Genomic DNA, 23,028 nt, shown 5'->3' on the forward strand with positions numbered 1-23,028 from the left:
ATCATTTGTCCAAAGTGTTACTATAGAGATTATGGGCTTTTATTTTAAGCCTTCATCAGTTTGTTTCCTGAAAGTTGGTGAAACGGAAAAAAAACAGAAAAGATACATAAAAACACTGAAAAACATGCACATTATATATTTTAATGGCAGTATTAATTGTAATAAAGTTGTTTATTTATTTTAAGCTGTTTAAAGGTAATTTGTTTTTGGCTTCTGGAGGGTTTTATTTTATAGTTGTGAGGTAGACAAGCCAGAACAAAGTGATTTTTTTGGCACATTACAGCATTCAGTGCTATACTGACACCGATGGTGGGTCCTTACACTAGTGACATTCACATTTCAAATATAACAAACTGACTGATTGTGTAATTTCTGTATTCACTGTAAAATAGCTGATTGTACCCACTTTGCACATTTAAATGGGAATTTATCAGAAATCCTGGAAGGACTATGTCTGTTTGTCTGTGTCTCTCTCTCTCTTTCTCTCTCTTTCTCTTCTCTATCTATCTGTCTGTCTGTCTGTCTATGTGACTAGATATACTAAGTGATGACTAAATTGATTAAAAATAAACTGCTTAAGGTGAAACGAAGCATTAAATCACACCTGTTTCAAGTACAGGATCTTGCATCTTGCATCTCTTTGCATCTGGGGGGGAGGGGTGGGGTCACGACACGACCGGAATATCGATTAGACCTATAAGTCTAGTATAGGTGCTTTTTCATAACATTTTACATGATGATATTATAAAAACATAAGTAAGTAATAAGTAATAAGTAATATATTTTTATTGCTGTCTGCAATCTATTCAAACAGCATAGATGTGACAATGCTGAGTATTTATCTGGGTTCATCATTGTCATCCCTGCAGTATTGTAAATGTTATTTTCTTGCGGCTTCAGAACTTGATTAACAGGCTCAGGAAACTACCATTCAGAATAGAGGCTACTGTCTTTATACTTCATAGTCATTCTTTATGGTTCATTTCCCTAATAAGAGCAGTTTATTAATGACACTTGTTTGCAAAATAAACTTCTGAACAGAGATAGATTTAACTGTTTGAGGAAATATAGATAAACTGATTACACAGAGGTTTTTTATTTCAGTTTCAGGGCTGGGAACTATATGGGAAAAGCCACACTGATTTTATCAAGGAAACGCCATGAATACCAAAACCTCATAATGGGTATTTGTGATTGTAATTTTTGCTTTGATTTATGTTCCTTAATGCGTTAACTCTGTGTATGTGTTCTTTTTATGAAGACCGGTAGCAGTCTGCATGCTCCTTGAGTTTTCATTTATTTCAATTTAATTTATTTTTCTCTTTACAGTGGAAAGTGAGTGAATCATTTACATAATTCACTGTCAAGCAGAAGACATTAAATTTTTGCATTAAAAAAAAATACAATTACAATGATCTCCGGAAGATAGATTTACAGCCGCTTTTTTATATAAAACAGCGGCAGAAGACACTATCATAGTTTAGACCAAAGCCAAGTGAACCCCCAAAGCTTTGGTGAATGATGACTTATCTCAGCAGCAATACCACATTAATGATATAACTCACACAGCTCTTTTCACATGGATAAGTTATCACATATTTTTCTCCCCCTATTGAAACAAAAAAAGCATTTTAACCACAAGCGATGTTCAGCCTAAAAGACTAAGTGCTTCTGTTTATGTCTCCTCTGGGGTACATACCAACAGCTTTGCAATACGATCTTTCTTTTTTTCTTTTTGAAAGAACCTAATTATACATTTAACACAGTGCCCTTTGCTTTGTTTATGATGTCCTATGAGAAACGGACACAAGACAAAGTTGCACAACATGCTTAATAGCACCCAGTGGCAACAACAAAGGGATCCAGCATTGACTGGACGGAGTTAATGCATTAATTTCAGGAAACCTCACAGTTTTGACATTGGCGTAAATCAATACGTGGCGTCTCTTTGGTGGAGTGTCTCGGGCCTTAGACAGAAGGCTCTGTGATTGTACGGTAATGAGAACCCAGAGGGCCTGTAGTTGGTGAGCATTTCCCTTGTACTTATAAATAAACTAAATTCATAACAAAGCCCTGAATATAGCCGCAAAATGTCGGGCGACTGTCTGACAGGATTAAGGCTAATCTCACTGAGAATGATGCGTCTTGCTCCCCACGTTTAGTCTAGATGCTGAATAGTGTTCGTTTAGCCTCCTACTACCCTGTTAATTAAAAGCATGAATGCAGAATGCACTAGAAAGTGCTTTTTAAGCATTGGCCAGCATTGGATTTAAGGTTTTTAACCTCTGGACACTGGACGTCGGCAGCATCTGCTGTAAATGGCCCTGCAGTCTTTTGGCTAATGATATGTATTATAAAAGGGTCAGAGGGCACAGGTTTTTAAACGATTGGCACAGATCTTAAGATCACGCACCAGTAGTGTTAATACTGTAGTTGTTGTTATTGTGGCTGCTCCACTCGACTGATTTGAAGGCAGCAGTTCTTCTAAGGCAAACTGTATCCCTCAGGGAATAGTGACTCAAAGAATCAGCTACATGTAGCCGTCTGGGTCTATTAAACACTCATTAACTCCTGTTCATTAGCTTTACTAATAGCTGGACCTTAATGGATTTCTTTTCTTTCTCTTCCTCTTTCTGTCTTTTCTTCTCTTTCTCTTTCTCTTTCTCTTCCTTTTCTCCTCTTTCTCCTTCTCTTTTCTCCCTCTCCCTTGCCCGCCCCGCTTCAATTTCCCACTCCTTTTTCTCCTTCTCCTTTTTTGTTATACTTGTTATACTTTGAGTTGCACAATTAGAAATGCTGAACTTACCAATAAGCACTAGAAACATATTTGTAATTTTGCCTTTGCCAGCCAGAGAAGGGTTAACTCTGCATAACACAGAATCTTAAAGCCTTAAAGACCTCACAGCATCATATACAACAGGCCTTCTGGTTTTAAAAGAATAAAATCACCCTAATCCTGCCTATTCCCATTTTCATTTGTATATTTGTATAATATCTGCTAAATATGTAAAATGATCATTCTTTAAAAAAAGAAAAAGCAATCAAGGAATACTTGTTAATACAGTCAGAATGGAATTAGATAAAATACATATTTCTCCCTAGGTGATTGGCAGTACCATTACTATGTCCACTAACTTGGTATATTTGATCAAATTTAAGCATTCTCTTCCCCTATCCCTAACTGTAACCCCATCCCTTCTCCTTAGCCTGATGTTCAAAAAGGATCATTTTAGAAGTTGGCTGACAAGGATTTGTTGTCCCAGGTGCAGGCCACGCTTTGACACCCCAATCCAGGCCTCATCCAGCTCTGGGCCTGGCCCCTGAGCAGGAGCGATTGATTGCATGGGGTCTGTCACACACGGTAGTAGCCACTATTCAGTCGGCGAGAGCTCCCTCTACGAGGTCACAGTACTCCTACCGCTGGCGGATATTTAGCACCTGGTGCCAAGACAGTGGTCAAGACCCAATTAATTATCCCATCGGGGTCATATAACAATTTCTACAGGAGCTGTTGGGCCAGGGCAAGTCCCCGTCCATGCTCAAAGTGTATCTGGTGGCCATCTCCGCATGTCATGTCCACGGATTTATGGCGAGCCCCCTGGGTTTCATTTCTTGGCTGTGCAGTTTCTAAAGGCAGCTCGACGGCTGTGGCCTCCTCGCACCCCTTCACTGCCTGCATGGTGCCTTGATGTAGTGCTGGACATGCTTTCCCAAGCCCCATTTGAGCCATTAAACTCAGCTGAGCTGAAGCTGGTGTCACTTAAGACTGCGTTTTTGCTGGCAATGACCTCTGCAAAACGTGTGAGTGAACTACAAGCCCTGTCCGTACACCCAGCATATGTCCGTTTTGCGGGAGATGGCTGCAGGGTCACGCTACGGCCTAACCCTGTGTTCCTCCCGAAACTGCTGTCTCCATTCCATGTCAACAAGCCTATTGAGTTGATGGTTTTTCATCCTCCTCCATTCTGCCCTGTGCGGGCCCTCGGGTGCTATTTGGAACGCACTAAGGACATTCGGTGCTCAGACCAATTGTTTGTGCCTTATGGAGCATGGACACAGGGCCAGGTGCTTTCAAAGCAGTGCCTCTCGCATTGGATTGTAGACACCATTACCATGGCCACGAGTCCATTGGGACCCCGGTGCCTGAACACCTGGTGGCCCCTCGACTGGAGGCATTGCCACATCTTGTGCCCTTTTTCAAGGCTCCCCCTTGGCAGACTTTTGTGCGGCTGCAGCTTGGCCTCGCCACTTACATTTGCCCAGTTCTACTGGTTGGACATGATGGGACCGGTCCCTTCCATTGGAAAGCAGGTGTTGGCTGCAGTTGAGCCCCAGTAGCCTACAGGCTCTGGCTCTTGCTTTTCCTCTCACAATCTGCCCATTAAGTGCATCCTGAGGGAGCTATTTGAACCGTGTCTTCACTTCCACCGGACTATGCCTTCCAGTCGAGCACCCACGCAAGCTGCTCCTGGACTTGCTGACAGGCCTGTCGATGTGTTCCCAGGGTCTGTCATGCGGCCTTCAGGTACATTGCCTTACGAGGCTGCCCTGTATATAGTTCATTCATTATGCATTGTGTTGCGGTGGTGCATGTGTTTTGCCTGTAACCCGCTCTGTGTATATAATATCACTGCCGCTGTTCCCAGCTGATGGTGCTCGAATTTCGCTGCCTCATTGTGTAGTTCCTTGGACAGCAGGTCTGTGGCCTGCTCTGGCTGTGTGCCATAGAGCAATAGTCCGCTGCACAGTAGAGTTCATGTTGCCCTGCGTTAGCCGGTCTAACCAGCAGGCATCAACTGCTCCTGTGTTCCGCGGTGGCGCATGAGTTGGTTCCTGCCCCCCATGTGTATATAGTTCATTTGTACAACATTGTTGGTGTGGCCTCGCTCCTAGCTGGGCTAGTGGAGCAAGCAGCCAATGCTCCTATGTTATGCGAAGAGTGCATGAATGTTTTTCCCTGCACACCGCAATGTTTATAGTTTGATTGTCATGGTAGAGCCTGCTGTTGTCCTGTTGGGTACAAGGAAGTATGGGGAATAGAATCCCTCGTGCTGCCCCAGAGGGGCAATTTCGACCCGAAGCGCCGCACACTGCAACGGGTCCCTCACAACACAGAACAACACAGCCATGAAGCCAACCAATTGAATAATAATTGTTAAATAACAATGAGACAAGCACAGACAAGACACAGAGAGCTCACGTTCTCGAGTCCAGGTGAAATGGCAAAAGAGGATGAACCTGCGCTGATGTCACATTGTATAGAACAGGAAGGGGGAAGGGACCTGTTCTGATTGACAAGCGCAGGGGCCAATGGCAGCTTTGATAGAGTGATGTTTCCTTCCCCCTTGGGCAGTTCTTCCAACTTGAAAGATAATCTCTGAGTGAGCAACACAACAGCTTTACAGCATTGAACACTTTAAACTTCCACATTCAACATTAATTTTCGTCTAGATTTTAACAGCGCATTGCTTGACAATGTACCTGAAGTCAAGTAATTCTGAAGAGCCAATGCAAAGAAACATGAATCACTAAGGTGGACAAATCCATATTGAAATTCTCAATATGTCCATTATTAGCTAGTTGGTTTGTTTTTCAGTAACATGGTGTCATAGCAGACTGTGCTATTATTTGCCATTAGAAATACCATCAGCATTAGTCACTTTAGATCTTATTTCAGAATCTTTGCCAGCTTGGCAGAATTCATGCAGAGAAAATGACTCTCTGGAGATGGCAATGTCCATTTGATCCAAGTGTTTCATACACAGATAAATTAGATGAAATCCTATCAGTAAATAAACCAGTTTTCAAAATATGCTAAAGGAGAAAGCTAAGGTCACAACTATTGCGTGATTGAATTGTGTTAGGGATGTATTTTTATTCATCCTCTTCGCAGTATTCTCTATTGAAATAACCAATCTGTATTTTGATTTGAAAACAATTGTTAGGTTCACACTGCAAAATATGTTGCCTATGTTGAACAAAAGGGAAAATAAAATTGAATGCAAGCTATTAGATTACATATTGTGTTGTGGGCTGATCCAGTCATGGTAGAAAATTGCATTTTTAGTATTACTATACTATTTTATGTTTTATGCCTTGGTGCATTTATGTTATTTATATGATTTGATGTCACTAATCTAAAAATTCTATACATTTAAAAAAATAATGTGTGCTCAAAGCAATACTGACAGTGTTTTATTATGCCAGTCACTAACAGAGAGATTGATATATAGATAAATAGAATCAATGAGGACAAATGTACCATGAATGTGTTCATCTGTTGACCCCTCTTCTCTCCTCCCTTTTCTGCTCCTCTCAATCTCTCTCCCTTCCCATGTCCTCTCCTCCCCTATTCCTTCTCTCTCTCCTCTCTCCTCTCTCTCTCTAGGGACCATCATCATGTCTGAGGACCTGAGGGACGCTCTGGACAACATGTATGATGCCCGCATCCCCAGACTATGGCAGAAGATCTCCTGGGAGTCGGCAACCTTGGGCTTCTGGTTTACTGAGCTACTGGAGAGGAACCAGCAGTTCCATAGCTGGCTGTTCAATGGGCGCCCACACCAGTTCTGGATGACGGGCTTCTTCAACCCTCAGGTAAGTAAGGGGAAGCTCATGGCCCTGGGCACTGCACAGGGCCGTAACTAGGGTAGGGTAAAAGGTGTGGTCACCCAAGGCCCAAAGTTGAGGGTGGCGGAAGAATTACAGAAATGTATTGTTAATTATTGTCTTTGATTTTGTTGTGTGGTTTTCAATATTGTCACTTGTCAGCACCCCCAAACATACTAATAATATAATCTCTGATGCCCCATTGTGTTGGACAGTGTGAATGTGTCCATAGGATGTAAAAAAAAAAAAAAACACTCAGTGTTAAAGGACATTATGTTTGTATAACACAAGTCATGTGTGCGTGGGCGCGCACCCCATGTGACTGTTATCAATGCATGAAATCGGCTTTATCAAGGCACATCAGACCCATCTGAATCATCTATGTGGTCCCACACGAGTCATACATGGAGACTGTTGGGTGATCATCAATGCATGGTTTTGAATGATGATCATAATAATACCTTTATGAACTAGAACCACTTGCTTTCCTGACGAAGAGATAACTATAGCATGAAGGATGCTCTTTATAGGACAGGTGCTGTTATTAGACTGTACTGTACTGTACTGTACTATAATAGTTGGCATGGGTATGGTACTTCGATCTTAATTACCTGTCATAGGTGCCGACTACGCGGTGGTCCAAGGGCTTCAGCCCCTGCCAATCAACCCCCCTCCCCCACTTCCCCCACTCCTACTGGAGAAAACTCCACTACCTCCCCCCTCTTACCGGAGAAAACACTGTCAGCCCCCCCCCACACCACTCCTAACAGACAGGAGAATTTCAAACACTTTTGTTATTGTCCACGCTCTAATGGGATGTCATTGTGGTCTAATGTCATGTAACGTTCTACAGGAATCTTTATATATAACATATTATAGCGGGATTCATCAGCACAAAAATAATAAGAGAAAGTCGAGGTCTGCAACAGGTATATTACAAAACCGTTTTTAAAGAGCAGCACTGTTTTCAGGATTTCTGCTAACTATTTCTGCCCAGCGGGAACACCTCCCAACACACAGAACCGACAGACAGACACAAGCAATGCAGTCTCCACTATATCCACTATGCAGTCCCATATCCCTACAATATATAATCAGATGGATAGATAAACAGATATATAGACAGACAGACATGCCGTTTTCATTTCACCACAGCGGCAGAAATGCTTTCACTCGAAGAACCCTTTGTGTACATCAGAATTAATATATATATATATATATATATATATATATATATATATATATATACATATACATCGATCAGCCATAACATTATGACCACCTGCCTAATATTTTGTAGGTCCCACTTTTGCCGCCAAAACAGCCCTGACCCATCGAGGCATGGACTCCACTAGACCTCTGAAGGTGTGCTGTGGTATCTGGCACAAAGACGTTAGCAACAGATCCTTTAAGTCCGAGGTGGGGCCTCCATGGCTTGGACTTGTTTGGCCAGCACATCCTACAGATGCTCGATTGGATTGAGATCTGGGGAATATGGAGGCCAACACCTTGAACTCGTGATTCATCAGACCAGGCCACCTTCTTCCATTGCTCCGTGGTCCAGTTCTGATGCTCACGTGCCCATTGTAGGCGCTTTTGGAAGTGGACAGGGGTCAGCATGGGCACCCTGACTGGTCTGCGGCTATGCAGCCCCATACGCAACAAACTGCGATGCACTGTGTGTTCTGACACCTTACTATCAGAACCAGCATTAACTTTTTCAGCAATTTGAGCTACAGTAGCTCGTCTGTTGGATCGGACCACACGGGCCAGCCTTCCCTCCCCACGTGCATCAATGAGCCTTGGCCGCCCATGACCTTGTCGCGGTTCACCGCTTTTCCTTCCTTGCACCACTGACCACTGCAGACCGGGAACACCCCACAAGAGCTGCAGTTTTGGAGATGCTCTGACCCAGTCGTCTAGCCATCACAATTTGGCCCTTGTCAAAGTTACTCAGATCCTTAAGCTTGCCCATTTTTCCTGCTTCTAACACATCAACTTTGAGGACAAAATGTTCACATGCTGCCTAATATATCCCACCCACTGACAGGTGCCATGATAACGAGATTATCAGTGTTATTCACTTCACCTGTCAGTGCTCATAATGTTATGGCTGATCAGTATATATATTGGATTCTCTTGCTTTAGGTGTGTGTGTGTGTCTTTTCAATTCAAAGGCCAAAATCCAACTTGTCTCTCTACATCAGTACATTTGGGCCTAGGAAAAGGCTTAAATTGGTTCAGTTCATCAAATTAGTCTAGCTAATCTGTTAATTAAACGGACTGTTTAATTAATTAATGCATACATTAATTCATTGATTTTATTTTGATTCCTCAAGGGATTTTTGACCGCTATGCGCCAGGAGACAACACGCATGAACCTATCTAAAGGCTGGGCCCTGGACAGCGTGGTCCTGCACAATGACGTCACTAGGATGATGAAGGAGGATGTGACAGCACCCCCTCCAGCTGACGTGGGGGGGGTGTATGTGTATGGGCTGTTCCTGGATGGCGCCGGCTGGGACCGCAGAAACACCAAACTTGTTGAGTCCCCTCCCAAGGTCAGTCTCAACTTTTTTTGCCACAACTTCACAACACACGAGATTGATAAGACGTCACTGCAGCACGAGTGCATACACTCCAGAAGCTGCTATCTCGACACTGTGAAATAATAGTGCTAAACGACCTGATACATCTATGATTCCAAGTCATCTTTTAAGGGAATTAATGTTTAGTGGTGATAGGATGACCTGCTTTTGGAGCCTTCTCACATCAGGAAGAAGAGTGAATGATGTATATATATCAGATTCTCTCGCTTTGGCTGTGTTTGAGTGCTCCTGTAATGAGGCGGTATAAAAAATGTATTAAGATTGAATGACATTTAATAGGACCTCAGAGTCTCTCCTTTGGTTCACTTTCTAATGGCGTTGGCTGTGCTTCGGGGTCTGTATGATTTGATGTCCTTCAAGATGCAGAGTACAAGCATCAGAAGAGGGCTGGGAGTGGAAGTTTCCTACCCTTTGGTAGGTGGCACAGATCTTTCAAAGAGGAAATTTCACTGTAGGATTTCACTGCTTGCAGGTGAACTGAGTTGTGTGAATCTGCAGGTAAAGGAGAACTTAATATAAAATGCAATCTAACAAATGGAAAAGAAGAATGTAGAATATATATGTAACAAGCTATTTGCTGGCAGTGTGGGCTGTGTGATTTGAGAAGCAGCCTCCTGGCAGTCAGCTGTATCACACTCACTCTTTCTCTTGCCAGCCAGGTTTTGTCATTACAGGCTGCAGCTGTAAACTGAGACCCACTGACTGCCGTCCAAGTGGAACAGACAACGATATAAACATCATTAGACATTTTTCTTAGCTGCGTTTATATCCACGTCACAGAACGTATTCCTTAACAATTGCATAAACGGTGAATTATGTACAGTACTGTGCAAATATTTTAGGCAGGTGTGAAAAAATGCCGTAAAGTAAGATTGTTTTCAAAAATAGACATGTTAATAGATTATATTTATCAATTAACAAAATGCAAAGTGATTGAACACAAGAAAAATCTAAATCAAATCAATATTTGGTGTGACCACCCTTTGCCTTCAAAACAGCATCAATTCTTCTAGGTACACTTGCACACAGTTTTTGAAGGAACTCGGCAGGTAGGTTGGCCAAAACATCTTGGAGAACTAACCACAGTTCTTCTGTGGATTTAGGCAACCTCAGTTGCTTCTCTCTCTTCATGTAATCCCAGACAGACTCGATGATGTTGAGATCAGGGCTCTGTGGGGGTCATACCATTACTTCCAGGACTCCTTGTTCTTCTTTACACTGAAGATAGTTCTAAATGACTGGCTGTATGTTTGAAGTCGTTGTCATGCTGCAGAATAAATTTGGGGCCAATCAGATGCCTCTCTGATGGTATTGCATGATGGAGAATTTTCTGGCTGTACTTCTCAGCATTGAGGAGACCGTTAATTCTGACCAAATTCCCAACTCCATTTGCAGAAATGCAGCCCCAAAGTTGCAAGAAACCTCCACCATGCTTCACTGTTGCCTGCAGACACTCATTTGTGTACCGCTCTCCAGCCCTTAGGTGAACAAACTGCCTTCTGCTACAGCCAAATATTTCAGATTTTGACTTCTCAGTCCAGAGCACCTGCTGACATTTTTCTGCACCTCAGTTCTTGTGTTTTCATGCATAGTTGAGTCGCTTGGCCTTGTTGCCTCGTCAGAGGTATGGCTTTTTGGCCGCAAGTCTTCCATGAAGGCCACTTCTGACCAGACTTCTCCAGACAGTAGATGGGTGTACCAGGGTCCCACTGTTTCCTGCCAATTTTGAGCTGATGGCACTGCTGGACACCTTCCGATTGCAAAGGGAAGTAAGCATGATGTGTCTTTCATCTCCTGCAGTAAGTTTCCTTGGCCGACCACTGCATCTACGGTCCTCAACGTTGCCCATTTCTTTGTGCTTCTTCAAAAGAGCTTGGACAGCACATCTGGAAACACCTGTTTGCCTTGAAATTTCTGCCTGGGAGAGACCTTGCTGATGCAGTATAACTACATTGTGTTATGTTTCTGTGCTCAGTCTTGCCATGGTGTATGACGTTTGACAGTAAACTTGTTAGCTGAGTTTGGCTGTTCCTCACCCAGTTTTATTCCTCCTACACAGCTGTTTCTGTTTCAGTTAATGATTGTGTTTCAACCTACATATTGAATTGATCATCATTAGCACCTGTTTGGTGTAATTGTTTGAGTCATACACCTGACTATATGCCTTCAAATTCCCTGACTTTGTGCAAGTGTACCAAGAAGAATTTAGGCTGTTTTGAAGGCAAAGGGTGGTCACACCAAATATTGATTTGATTTAGATTTTTCAATCACTTTGCATTTTGTTAATAGATACATATAATCTATTAACATGTCTTTTTTTGAAAGCAATCTTACTTTACAGCATTTTTTCACACCTGCCTAAAACTTTTGCACAGTGCTCTATGTATGTATGTATGTATGTATGTATGTATGTATGTATGTATGTAGGTATTTATTAATTTATTTTTCAACCTATGAGAATAGGTTAGTCAGGATCTATAGAGCCCAGATATTCTTAGTTTTATATCTCACCCCATAAAACACTATTTTCTAAAAGTCCAAAGAGAACACGTTGGTAATGAATCAAGTGATTTGTTCAATTAAGGGGAACGTTTGTCCTTAAAGGGATGAAGTGAACTCATTAGGTGTTTAATCCAAATCATCTCTGAAATTGACCAAAACTCTCCCCACTTTTATTGGTCAGAATCATATGTTTGCCAAGCTTTTTAAACTGGCCGGACTTTGGACTGGGCCTTTCCGTGGCCTGGGCTGGAGGAGTCTTGAGTGAGATATATTTAAACTAAGAGGAAACTAGCTCAGGAGGAGTCAGTGACCTTTGAGGCAGGGCTAGGTATGATGTGAGATATGGGGGGCATGGTCAGAGGAATAACCAAATAGAAGGGTGTAGGTCAGTGGTTCTCAATCCTGCTCCTGGGGACCCCTCTCCTCCATCTCAACTCTCAATTACTTTATTACTAGTAGGGTACTTAACTGAACCCTAATAATTTGCTTGATCTGAGATATTAGATTATTTTAAACAGTTGTAGATTGTATGTTAGGTATGAAACTGTTGATGGAACTTGAAATATACAATCTTTTATAATCATCTTCATGTTCTATTCCTCCTGCAGGTCCTCTTCACTGCCCTGCCAGTGGTGCATGTTTATGCCATCAGCACCTCGTCCCCCCCTGACCCCCGCCGGCAGCTGGCCAGCCTGTACGCTTGCCCCGTGTACAAGAAACCTCGACGCACAGACCTCACCTACATATTCTCGCTATTCCTCAAGACCAGCCAGGTTCCCGAGCACTGGACGCTGCGAGGGGTGGCGCTGCTTTGTGACTGCAAATAAGTGCTCAGCCTGGAGAGCCCCGCTCCCCACGCTCCCCCAGGGAAGCTCTTGCACTTTTAATGCGTTTATAAATGGTAACAAAATAGCTGAAAGAGAAGCAGCTAAAGGAATTGTAACTGTAACCTGAATCACATCATTATTGTATTTGCACATATAGATTTAGATAGAGATATATTTCCATGAGTACAAAATAAATTGTATGTATCATTTTATTACCCTTCCATTCCCCCCCCACCCCCACAAAAAACATAAAATAAAATAAATTCAATAAAAATAAAAACATAAAACAAATATGAATGGGTTTAACAGAGTCTAAATTGTCGGAATGAATAATTCACCCACTTTGCTTCTAAAGCTCTCATTATATTATTATTATTAGTAGTAATAGTATTGTTGCTGCTACTATGTGTAGCAGTGCTACTATGGGTTATGGTAGCGAGTATTTGCATAGTTGTTGCACTAATTTAGTAGTTGGTTTTCAGAAATATTGTAGAAAATGTCAGCATGTGCACGTTATGCATCTAATCCACGGACTAGTTTAAAGCCCCTTCTTCAAAAAGATAAACAAACAAACAAATGAACAACAACAAAAACATGCTTTTCCTAATAAACCCCCCCCCCAAAAAAAAAAAAAAAAAAAATATATATATATATATATATAAAATAACTGAACTCAACTTTAGCTGCAAAGTGGTTTATACAGTTCATTCACTAAGGACATTTGATATATTTTTCACTTGGGTGGCAAGATATTTTACATTTAAATTCATGCAAAATGTCACTCTCCATTGCAGCAAGCAGGGTCTATGTTGATAGTTTGGAAGAAGCAAAATCATAACTAGCAAGACAACGCCCTATTGGTATTTTATACTTATAACATGACTAACCAATAGAATGAACTACATTTACTGAAAAATACTTAACAGAGCTACCAAAGGTTGCTTTTGAAGCAACACACAGTACATTGAGACCAGATTATAATTACTGATTATCAAAATGTCATTCTTAAGAGTAGATGTACAGACTGCAGACGTGGGCCTAACGTTTATGCATTTTAAATAAATGTAAACCTACGGTTTGTAATAAACATCTTGTCTTTACCATATTCCTATTTTTTTCAAGATACTCCTCAGAGACCAGCTGATTGAGTTCTTTAAAAGGTTATGTCCATCTAGTCCAATTTTGTAGAGATGGTCATTTACTGTACCAGAAGTTTTGGAGACTAGACTTCTTAATGTAAAATAAAACGTACATGAGAAAAACAAAACAACCTGACGTGTCAAAATCCTATTAAAGTATATTCAGTTCGTCTCACTTTACTTTCTTTTTATTTCTTCAACAAAACACTTGACTCCTTTATCATGCTGTGCAACATTAAACCACTTTCACCACCTACGATCCTAGCTAGATGACACCACTTCATGTCTGCTAAAATATTAACTTAGAAGCCAGTCACCAACAGTCATGTTTAATTTTCTTGGGACACCACAGAAAAGAAAAAATAAATCTTGGGAACATCCAGCAACCCTTTTTTTTATATAACATATCAAGTTCACCTTCACACTGTGTTATTCTGTTTCTCAGGTTTCTCATCTACCAGAGAATCTGATTGCCCTCAGAACGTAAAAAGAAAAAGTACCATCCAGAGAAACAATACCAGTCTCCAATAATATACATAGCATGCACTATCATACATTATAGGAAGCGCTGTGTGTTTTCATCTTGATTCTGTTCACACTTCATCTGCTGATGAGCCCAGGGCTGCATTTCCCCACACAAAAGACAAAAGAAAACAATCTCTAAAGACACGACTCCCTCGAAAGTTCAATATGCAAAATAAACGATGTAATTTATTATGAAACTGAACTTTTTTCAACCGTTAAAACACTTGGGCTCGTTTCCCTGCAATGGGATGCCTGCTTAAGATGGCTGCTTCATATCCTGCACTGCCGCTTCCACTGGCTCCCCCTTGCCCTCCTCCGCCGTGGCCACCTCCAGAGACTCGGCGTACAGCAGCTTGCCATCTTCCTGTTGTGGTGCTTCAGGCTCGCCTGCATGGCTCACGTGCTTTACCTCGGTCACCACCTCGGTGTAGGTCACGTCAGGATTGGGTTTGCGGCTGGCTTTTGGAGGTGGGGCAGCTGCTCCGGCCTCGGCGGACCCTTGCTCGCCCAGCGCCCCCTGTGTGCCCTCCTGTCCCTCTGCCACAGTCCTCTCCTTGTCCTTCTTGATCTTGAAGTGGAAGGACTCCTTGGAGGGCGCGGCCTTGCTGATGGACTCCTTCAGCCTCTCGCCAGACTGCTTCATCCGCTCCCCGGACTGACGGATCTTCTCCCGGCGCTCGGGGGTTACGATGCGCGTGCTGATCCGGTTGACCTTTGTGCCCAGGTTCTGTTTGGTCTTAGACATGTTCTCCCTGGTGAAGACTTTCTTGATGCTCTCGATGCGCTTCATGCCCGTCTTCTTCAGCCGGGCGGCCCTGGACGAGTCGGCCTCTTCCACAACCATGTACTCCTCGTCCGAGGACAAGTCGGCAGGTGGCTCATAGGTGTCCGGCTCCACGGTGCTCCCCACGCCAGCTCCCTTGGGGGTCTTTGTGACAGCAACTGAAGGGATCTCAGTGTCCCCCTATGGTAGATAAATAAAAAACAAAGACCACCTCAAAACTAAGATCACACTGATTATGGCTGAGCAGCACATAGATTCATAGACCTTGGTATACTAAATTGGCCAGTGAGAAGTATGTTAACTTCTATGTTAACACACAGGAGAGATTAAACTGAAGTGATAGATAGGGTTTCTTTTTTTGATATAAGGGTTTAGATGGTTCCACTGGGACAACAGAGGTGTAGGTGAAGACAGAGATACCGACAGCATCCTAATATCATCTGCATTTTGTGTTGTCTGAAGTGACAGAGGCCGTGGAGCAGAAAGCTGGGCTTCTGTATGGAAACAGAGATGCAGAGAGAATGCATTTGTGGAGATACAGAGTGAAGGTGTGAGCAAACGGTTAAGCTTTTGCCCTGCCTGATTTACCCTGGCCTGCCTGTGACGTGCAAACTAATCAACGCAGCGACATGAGCCACTGAAGCAGGTGTCTCTGTGTTTGTCCTTGTGCCCTCGCCAGGACCACGCTGCTCACCCAGTCACATAGCTAGCGGGTCTGCTTCTAAGGCAACAAAGTTCAATATGTGGAATGGAGCTCATTGGCAAAATCAGGTCCTAAAGGGCAATCTCTGTTTTTAGTCATTCCCCTACACCTGTATCCTGCTACGTACATCATCAGCAATACTACAAGCTTGAATGGATTGCTTGAAACCAGGTTCCATGACTATTTTGAGAGACACTGAACAGTTGTATATGTTGCTTTAGTAATAGTGATCATCAAATTAATTGTAATTACCTGAATAGAATCTCAATCTTGTTGTTTTCTATATTCAAGGCATATTCTTGTCAAACTTGAGTAACAACTAATTCTTAATCTTCACCTTTACATCTAGCGCTGTAGACTACTCAATTTAATTAAGAGGCTCTTAAAACCTTCTCTGAAACACTTCTCTACATTTTTGAATCCAATTCTTTCCCACTGTGGCAGGTTATGCAGGTGAGTTTTGGATCCAAGATCTAATTAATTTTAATCAGGGAAAACAAACTGAAGATGAGTTGGAGTCATCAATCATCCTGCTTACTGAACACGTACCCTCTTCCAATGATGCAATGACCATGTTTTGAAATGCGCCAAGTGCTTTGGCAAGGTTTGCCTGCAGATTTCTGTCACAGTGAGAGTTCACTATTGCAGATAATTGTTCTTTATTTCCCCAGAATACACTGAGTTCAGGCAACGCAATGTTCTGATTAAGGTAGCAACATTCTAATTAAATCAAAGAGTGGTTAAAGGGATATTAGTAGATTATACCACCTGCTTTGCTCTTATGTTTCACTTTCAAATTTCATGGTGGTGGTGGTTGCTGTTGTTATTATTATTATTATAGCAGACCCCCTTACTTTGGGTGAAATTATTGTTTTCTTAAAACATTAACTATTACAGCAAGTGCAGAATAAATACAATACATATCATAAAGTCTAATTAAATTAACTATAATCAAGTGCAGTGCAATACTTATATTCCAATACTGTTTGCAGTTAGGTTGGGGCAGGAAGAAAGACTAATATTATAGGAGCAGTTAAAAGTACACAACTAGCAAAAAGGAGCAAACTAGGGGATCATCAAAATAGGGAATAAATTAGTGAACATTAGTGCCTTACTGGGCAGGTGGTGGAAGCTGAGGTATTGCAGCTGTAGTCTGAACAGTCTGTTTTAGTTGTACTTGTTATTAATTGAATTTGCAGTGCTAAGTAACCTAGCATGCATAAAAGATGTATAAAAGGGTGTCATGGTGGCAGTTTTCAGTGGGCAGCGCTTCATCGGTGGGATAACAACTGGTCAGCCATGTCAGCCTGACTCCAACCAACGTCCATCCAATTGGCTTGTAGAAGCTGTTCTTTGTGTAGAAAGCTTCAAAATATAATTGCTTCCTCTATGTAAAGACTAGAAGACAATTGTATAAAAAAAATGTTCCATCTATTTTACCATTGTTGTATAGAAATCTCCATTTAAACTTAAAATTCAAATCAATTTATGGGGTAATTTTCCCAGCTTTTTATTATTATAATTTGTTGGACTTGCTCCAGGAACTAAATAATGTTAAAAGGTACAGATTTAACAGGAGTCAGTATTTGTTCATACACTACATTTAACACATTGTCATTTAAAGAGTTGTTGGATAATTTAAGAGTATAAATGAAGTTATAAAAATCAAGTACATTTTCAGCGGAGGCCGAAAGCTTTGAGTCATTATTCCCTCTGAACATGTACTTCTGCTGTATCCATTTCTAAACATTGCTTCCAAATTAAATATCTTCAAGTCATAGTGTATAATTTTGAATTCTGATGACAAAAATGGTTTACAGCAATCCGGTTACAACATGTCCCTAAATATATGCAAACATACTGCAGACCTGAATGTAATTAAGAATCATCAGCTGTATTGTATTTAAATTAAGGCATTTTGTTTTAAACACGTATCATGTGGGGCTTTGGCATTGGACTTTATAATAATGTAAAGTTTACTTAAACAAAAGGACAGCCCCTTTGCTCACTGGCATGAGGCCGATTATATTTAAAAATGTGGCAACCGTCTCAATTTCCTGTTTCCAGTCACACCGTATCATCTTCCACTCCTGTACTTAATGAGATTATTGCTTTATTATTTCCCTCTGAACATGTGCTTCTGCTGTATCAATTTCTAAACGTTGCTTCCAAATGAAATATCTTCAAACATATATAACCTGTTGAAAGCATTTCCAACACAAGGCTTGTTGAGGAACTTCTCATCAGTGGTAAATGATCGTGTTTCAGTGAGTAACAACCTCCACACAGAATATTTGCCATTTCTCCTGAGGGAGGGAGTAAATATAACAGAAGAGAAAATCAAGCAAAGGAGGGAGAAATCGGACACCCGGCGATTGCCTTTTATATGCGCTAATGTTTCAAGGAGGGGTATCAAATCAGTTTCCATACACTCCTCCCCCCCACATACAACTCATTTATCAGAGGCCCCCCGAGGCATGAAACTGCAGAAATGTAATTATGGGGAGCATCGCTGGAACCCTGCTCTTTGGTCCAGCATTAGCACTTGTAACCACTAGAGATCACTTTCCGAAAAAAGTTTAATGACCCACGCAATAGCCCGAGCGTTGAATATGATAGCACTATATTTGGAGATACATGTTCTTCTCCCTGAGCTGGACCTCAGAATAACTGCAGACAAATCAGTCATCTGGCAGTGCTACGCCAGGCCTGTCCTGCACCAGGTCTCACTGTGCTTCTCCCAACACTAAAGCATGCCCCGTGAAGAGATTCATACCAGACTTTCTTTCCTTTCTTTCATTGGATTTGTTATTATTAGTATTATGATTATTTGCTGCAATAATCTTTATAATTTATATCATATATATATATGTGTCCCAACTGTCCGTCACAGTTTCCAGCTAAAGATTTTCAATTACAGCCGTCTGTCCACCTTCCTTTCAGTCGCAATCAAACAAAAACTCCACATGGATTTCAATTGTGAAAAACAGGTTCAACCGTGGCATGTACTGGTACATTTTCTCACCTACAGGGGTCTAAATGACTGCTATAAGTTTGGTAGAAACAGAAAAAGAGCATTATTTTTGTTTAAAATTAATTGATCAAAAGAAGAAGAAGAAAAAGAAGGAGGAGGTGGAGTTTTGTGCAGTGATTTATATTAGTCCGTCTGGGAAAATAATGTATGTGTCATTAATATCAGGTGAAAGATTAGTTCTATCTTCCAATACAGTACAGCCTAAAATATTTTCCAAGGAATCTGCGTCTGAATCTGTGCTTAATATCTTATGGACATGAATTATGAGCAACAGAAATTCATGACTTTGGGGGAAATAGTTTCAACCCGAAGAGGTACCTCCTTCTTGGCAAGCCTTCATGGTGGGTTGAAATTAGTCGCCGTCCCTGAAGGTGTTGTGGGTGGTGGCGGTGGGGAGTGGGGAGGAGGGGATTTTATGTGAAATCAAAGCCTCTCTGCACCCTCCACCCCCACACCAGAGAGCACAGTTATAAAAGGACACCAGTGATTGGCAGGGTCAACTTAGAGGGGCTGGCATGGGCTGTGTGGGCGCATATTACTTTTCATAAGGGCAGCATATAACCTTTTTCTGCATGACAGGTCATCTAGTGTTCCTCTTGGCTATGAGGAGCATGCTGCCCCCGCTAAGAATAGCCAGGCCATCACAGGGTGCAGCAGCTGCTCCCTTTGAAGACCCTCAAACAGCAGGGATCAGCGCTTTACCGTTTAAAAGGGACAGTGCTCCGTCTCTGGCAGTGAAACCCGCCCTGACACCCCCCCCCACCTTACTGCCTCGCGTGCCCAGCTGGAATATCAAGACACACCCACCTTTCTTGTTTTGGGTGGGGAATATTGGACCTCTTCTTTGTGCCCTATACTAAGTTCTTTGCCCCATTCAGTCTTTTTGAATTAACTTTGACCTATCTCTGCAACATACAGGTTGTCCCCAAAGGGGCCACATGCACCGTACCCTGTTTAAAAAACACATAAGGTAAGAGTAACTTAGCTCTGGTGCTGAGATCCTCCACTTTCCTTGATCTAATGTAAGTGAATTGGTTGATTTTAGTGTCAACCATTGATCAGTAGAATGCCTTTCTCCAGTTCTATACTGTACTCAACTGTTCTTGTTTCTCTTAGTCCCAAGACAGAAAGATCACCTATTTACAATGACACAGGTTCCTGTACCTAGAATTCACTTCCCGTCATTTCAGAAACTCTCTCTTCAGCATTGTCAAAGTCACAATCTGCCCCTGTTGTCCATACAGCTACAGGATTTTGTTGTGAAACTTCAAAGCTGACATTCATTGTAAAATTTACATCTTGTTCCCTTTGGAGGGCAGAATGAATTTCAAATGGATTGTTCACATTCGCCATTCAATATTTCTGCTACCATAACTCATGCTAGGAGTCATTTGATGAAGCAGACGAGGAATGAGACTGAAGGACTATAAAACACTGAAACTGAGAGGAATCTCTAACAGAATAGAGCCGGTTTGCTTATAATGGGTCAGTAGGTTTTTATAGGAATGGCTAGTTAATAATGCAGCACTATTTAAACTGAACAATTAAATGTGTATGAAGGGGGTGAGTTTATTAGTCACACCAGTTTTTTGTGAACTGCAAGGCACACCCAGCATATATATATATATATATATATATATATATATATATATATATATATATATATATATATATATTAATTTTTTTATTTCTTTTTTTTGCTTTACCTGGTAGATCACCACCCTGAACTTGTTTCTTGTGAGCAGCTCCTCCTGCGTTGATTCGACCTTCTTGACGCGCACGTTCTGCTTGTCCACGCGTTGGCGCACATCCTTCACGTTGGAGCTGATCTTGCGGGTCTTGTCCAGCAGCTTCTCCACGGTGTTGCCCGTAATGGTGTGGTCCTTGGCCAGCTTCAGCACATCGATTTGGATGGTCTTGATGTTATTCTCCAGCTCCAGCTGCCTTTCCTCCATGCGCTGCTGGCAGGCCTGCACGTTGTCAATGATGCCAGCCACACGCTCTAGCAGGGCGAGGATGGTCAGGGCACTGATGGGAGTCCCGGCCTCATCCTCCCCAACACCCAACACTTCCAGTTTGTCAGCTGTGGCCGCCTGGAATTGCTGCTGATCCATGGTCAGATGGGAATCACAGAAATAAAAATATATCTATAAATGTTTGTAATGCTCGGCCTTCCCTAAAACTTCTTAGACCCCGACTGTCGTTGCTTTCTCCAAGAACTTGGTGAGACCTCAGGGGGCTGGAGCTTGGAGCATGTAGCGATGGCCGGCAGAGAGTCTCTGTCTCTTACGACTGTATCCTTGGCCGGGTCTGGCGCAGAAGAACCTGGAGACTCCACCTACCCTCTAATGGGCTGCACAGACATTTAGGATCGCACAGCACCAAAGAGCCACACAGAGAGAGAGAGAGAGAGAGAGGGGAGAGGGAGAGGGAAAAAGATAGAGAGACACCCTCATGCACTACATAGTTATAAATACTTTTTGAAAGGTGACACTTTTTCATTTTTAGAAGATGTACTCCTGCATAATGGAAACCCCCTTGTCTCCCTCCCTCCCTTACACAGTTACACCCAGTTGATTCATTCAGTTTCTATGTATCTGACTGTCTGTTTAGTTATTTAAGTGTATGCATGCATTCAAAAAAATAACAATTAACATGAACTTCAAAATCAATTGAAAGGTCAATCAAACTTTGAAGGTCAACACACAGGAGTTCAAATACATAAAGTCATATGATTTGTTTAAAATCTGTGGGCAACAATCATAAAAAATAGTACCACCCACACCATTTTATTAATTATGTTTCATAATCAGATTGTATAGGAATGTAATTTTGTCATTGTATAGGAAAGTGTTGCATACATTTTTCACTTGGAAGGCTATATTAAGTATTAAACATTTATTGTAGATACAAACAAATCTGGCTGTTACTTTTTTCTTTTTGAAAACCATGCCATACCTTAAGCATGCTAGAAATGTTTTAAGAATATTCCTTTTGTCTATTTGACTCTCCACCTGCCTGTCTCTTTTGTCTATTTACAGACAATGATAAATAGAAAAAACAAATCAAACACCTGTTCTTTCTGGAATCACACATAACACTGGCAAAATAATAGCAAGGATTAATACATTCTGGTTCCTCCTTTTGCTTGGATAGAGAGCAGGAATAGTTTGAAAGATTGTGTAAAGAGCTTCAGCACATTCCTGGATCTGTGCTGGGAATCCCCAGGGTATGGGTTTACTGGGGCGTTTTCACAGATGGCACTCACGGGTTAGTGACCATACCAGGCAGGTCTATGATGTTCAGGGTGAGTCGGGGCAGCTCTTGTACAGAAACACTTCCCTTACGTCAAACAGGTAACCATTGGCACAGACAAGTAGACAGGTGGTGCCAGTGACATATAGGGCAGTTACAGTTCCTTCACAGTGACTAACAATCAACGTCCCACACCATGACAGACTACTGTGCTGTAACTACTGTGCATCACTGAGCAGTCAGAGAGCGTTGGAGGGGGGCAGGGTGGGCTTGGCGGTATTCTGCCCATGTTTCGCAGTGTGAGAATATCAGAAGGTCAGGCCGTGCCGGCCTCGGTCCCCCAGTGATGCGAGGAAGCTGATCCCAACACTGCCGACTGACACGCACCTCCCTGGGGGGTTGCAGAGCTTTCCAAACTGAAACCAGCAGCTGCACTCCCAGCTACCAGCCCTTGGCCAATTCGGGATATACTCACCAGAGGGCAAGCTTCTCTCATTTACATTAGCATAAAACTCGCTGAATCGCGTCTCATTTTTTTCTTATGCTTTTGACATTTTGAGTTTGTGTTTTGTAAATTCCCACTTTTTAATTATTATTTATTTTGCTAAAGTAATTTTTTGCTCTCCTAAGGACAATCTGTGGATTTGGCCCAGGGTGTGTGTTTGACCTTATAATTGCAAAAGGTGACTGTGTGTCGCAGCTTTGTTTTCATGGAACTGGAATAGCTCCTCTCCTCCCTTTGACTTACTCATGAAACCTATCTTTGCAATTGTTTTGTTTTTAACAACACTGGTACCTGAAGCGTGCCAATTCATTTTAGGCTAACTGCTGTTTTCCTGAGAATGCATTGAGGCTGCAATCGTACAATTATTCACTTATGCACCCCATCGTGTCCTATAATTAATCACTCCAGCTTATAATGACATTTTAAACATTAATTACATGTTAGGTCTTTGGTTAATTTGGAAAAAGAAATCCAGTTTAATGATATAAAACTTTCCAGATACCTGATTAAAATAAAGAGAATAAAAAATTGTAACA

The 23,028-nt window shown here is 41.9% G+C and overlaps 2 protein-coding genes across 2 annotated transcripts in view; one reads left to right on the forward strand and one right to left on the reverse strand.

Moving 5' to 3' along the window:
* Nucleotides 1-13,188, forward strand: part of dnah5l (dynein, axonemal, heavy chain 5 like) — a 206,701-nt gene extending 193,513 nt beyond the window's left edge. The window contains exons 73-75 of the mRNA XM_066687675.1: nt 6,389-6,597; nt 8,949-9,170; nt 12,329-13,188. Of these exons, the coding sequence (XP_066543772.1) occupies nt 6,389-6,597; nt 8,949-9,170; nt 12,329-12,547 (650 nt within the window). The 3' untranslated portion in view covers nt 12,548-13,188. The remainder of the gene's footprint in view (nt 1-6,388; nt 6,598-8,948; nt 9,171-12,328) is intronic.
* An 806-nt stretch (nt 13,189-13,994) lies between these two features.
* LOC136711405 (caveolae-associated protein 4a) lies at nt 13,995-21,153 on the reverse strand. Its single transcript, XM_066687662.1, has 2 exons — nt 20,439-21,153; nt 13,995-15,175 (listed from the first exon to the last, which is right to left on the reverse strand). The coding sequence occupies exons 1-2, from the start codon at nt 20,844-20,846 to the stop codon at nt 14,468-14,470; spliced, it is 1,116 nt and encodes a 371-aa protein (XP_066543759.1). The 5' UTR covers nt 20,847-21,153; the 3' UTR covers nt 13,995-14,467.
* Nucleotides 21,154-23,028: the final 1,875 nt, after the last annotated feature.

The sequence above is a fragment of the Amia ocellicauda genome, chromosome 2, assembly GCF_036373705.1.
Source record: "Amia ocellicauda isolate fAmiCal2 chromosome 2, fAmiCal2.hap1, whole genome shotgun sequence".
In the NCBI taxonomy this organism is placed as follows: Eukaryota; Metazoa; Chordata; class Actinopteri; order Amiiformes; family Amiidae; genus Amia; species Amia ocellicauda.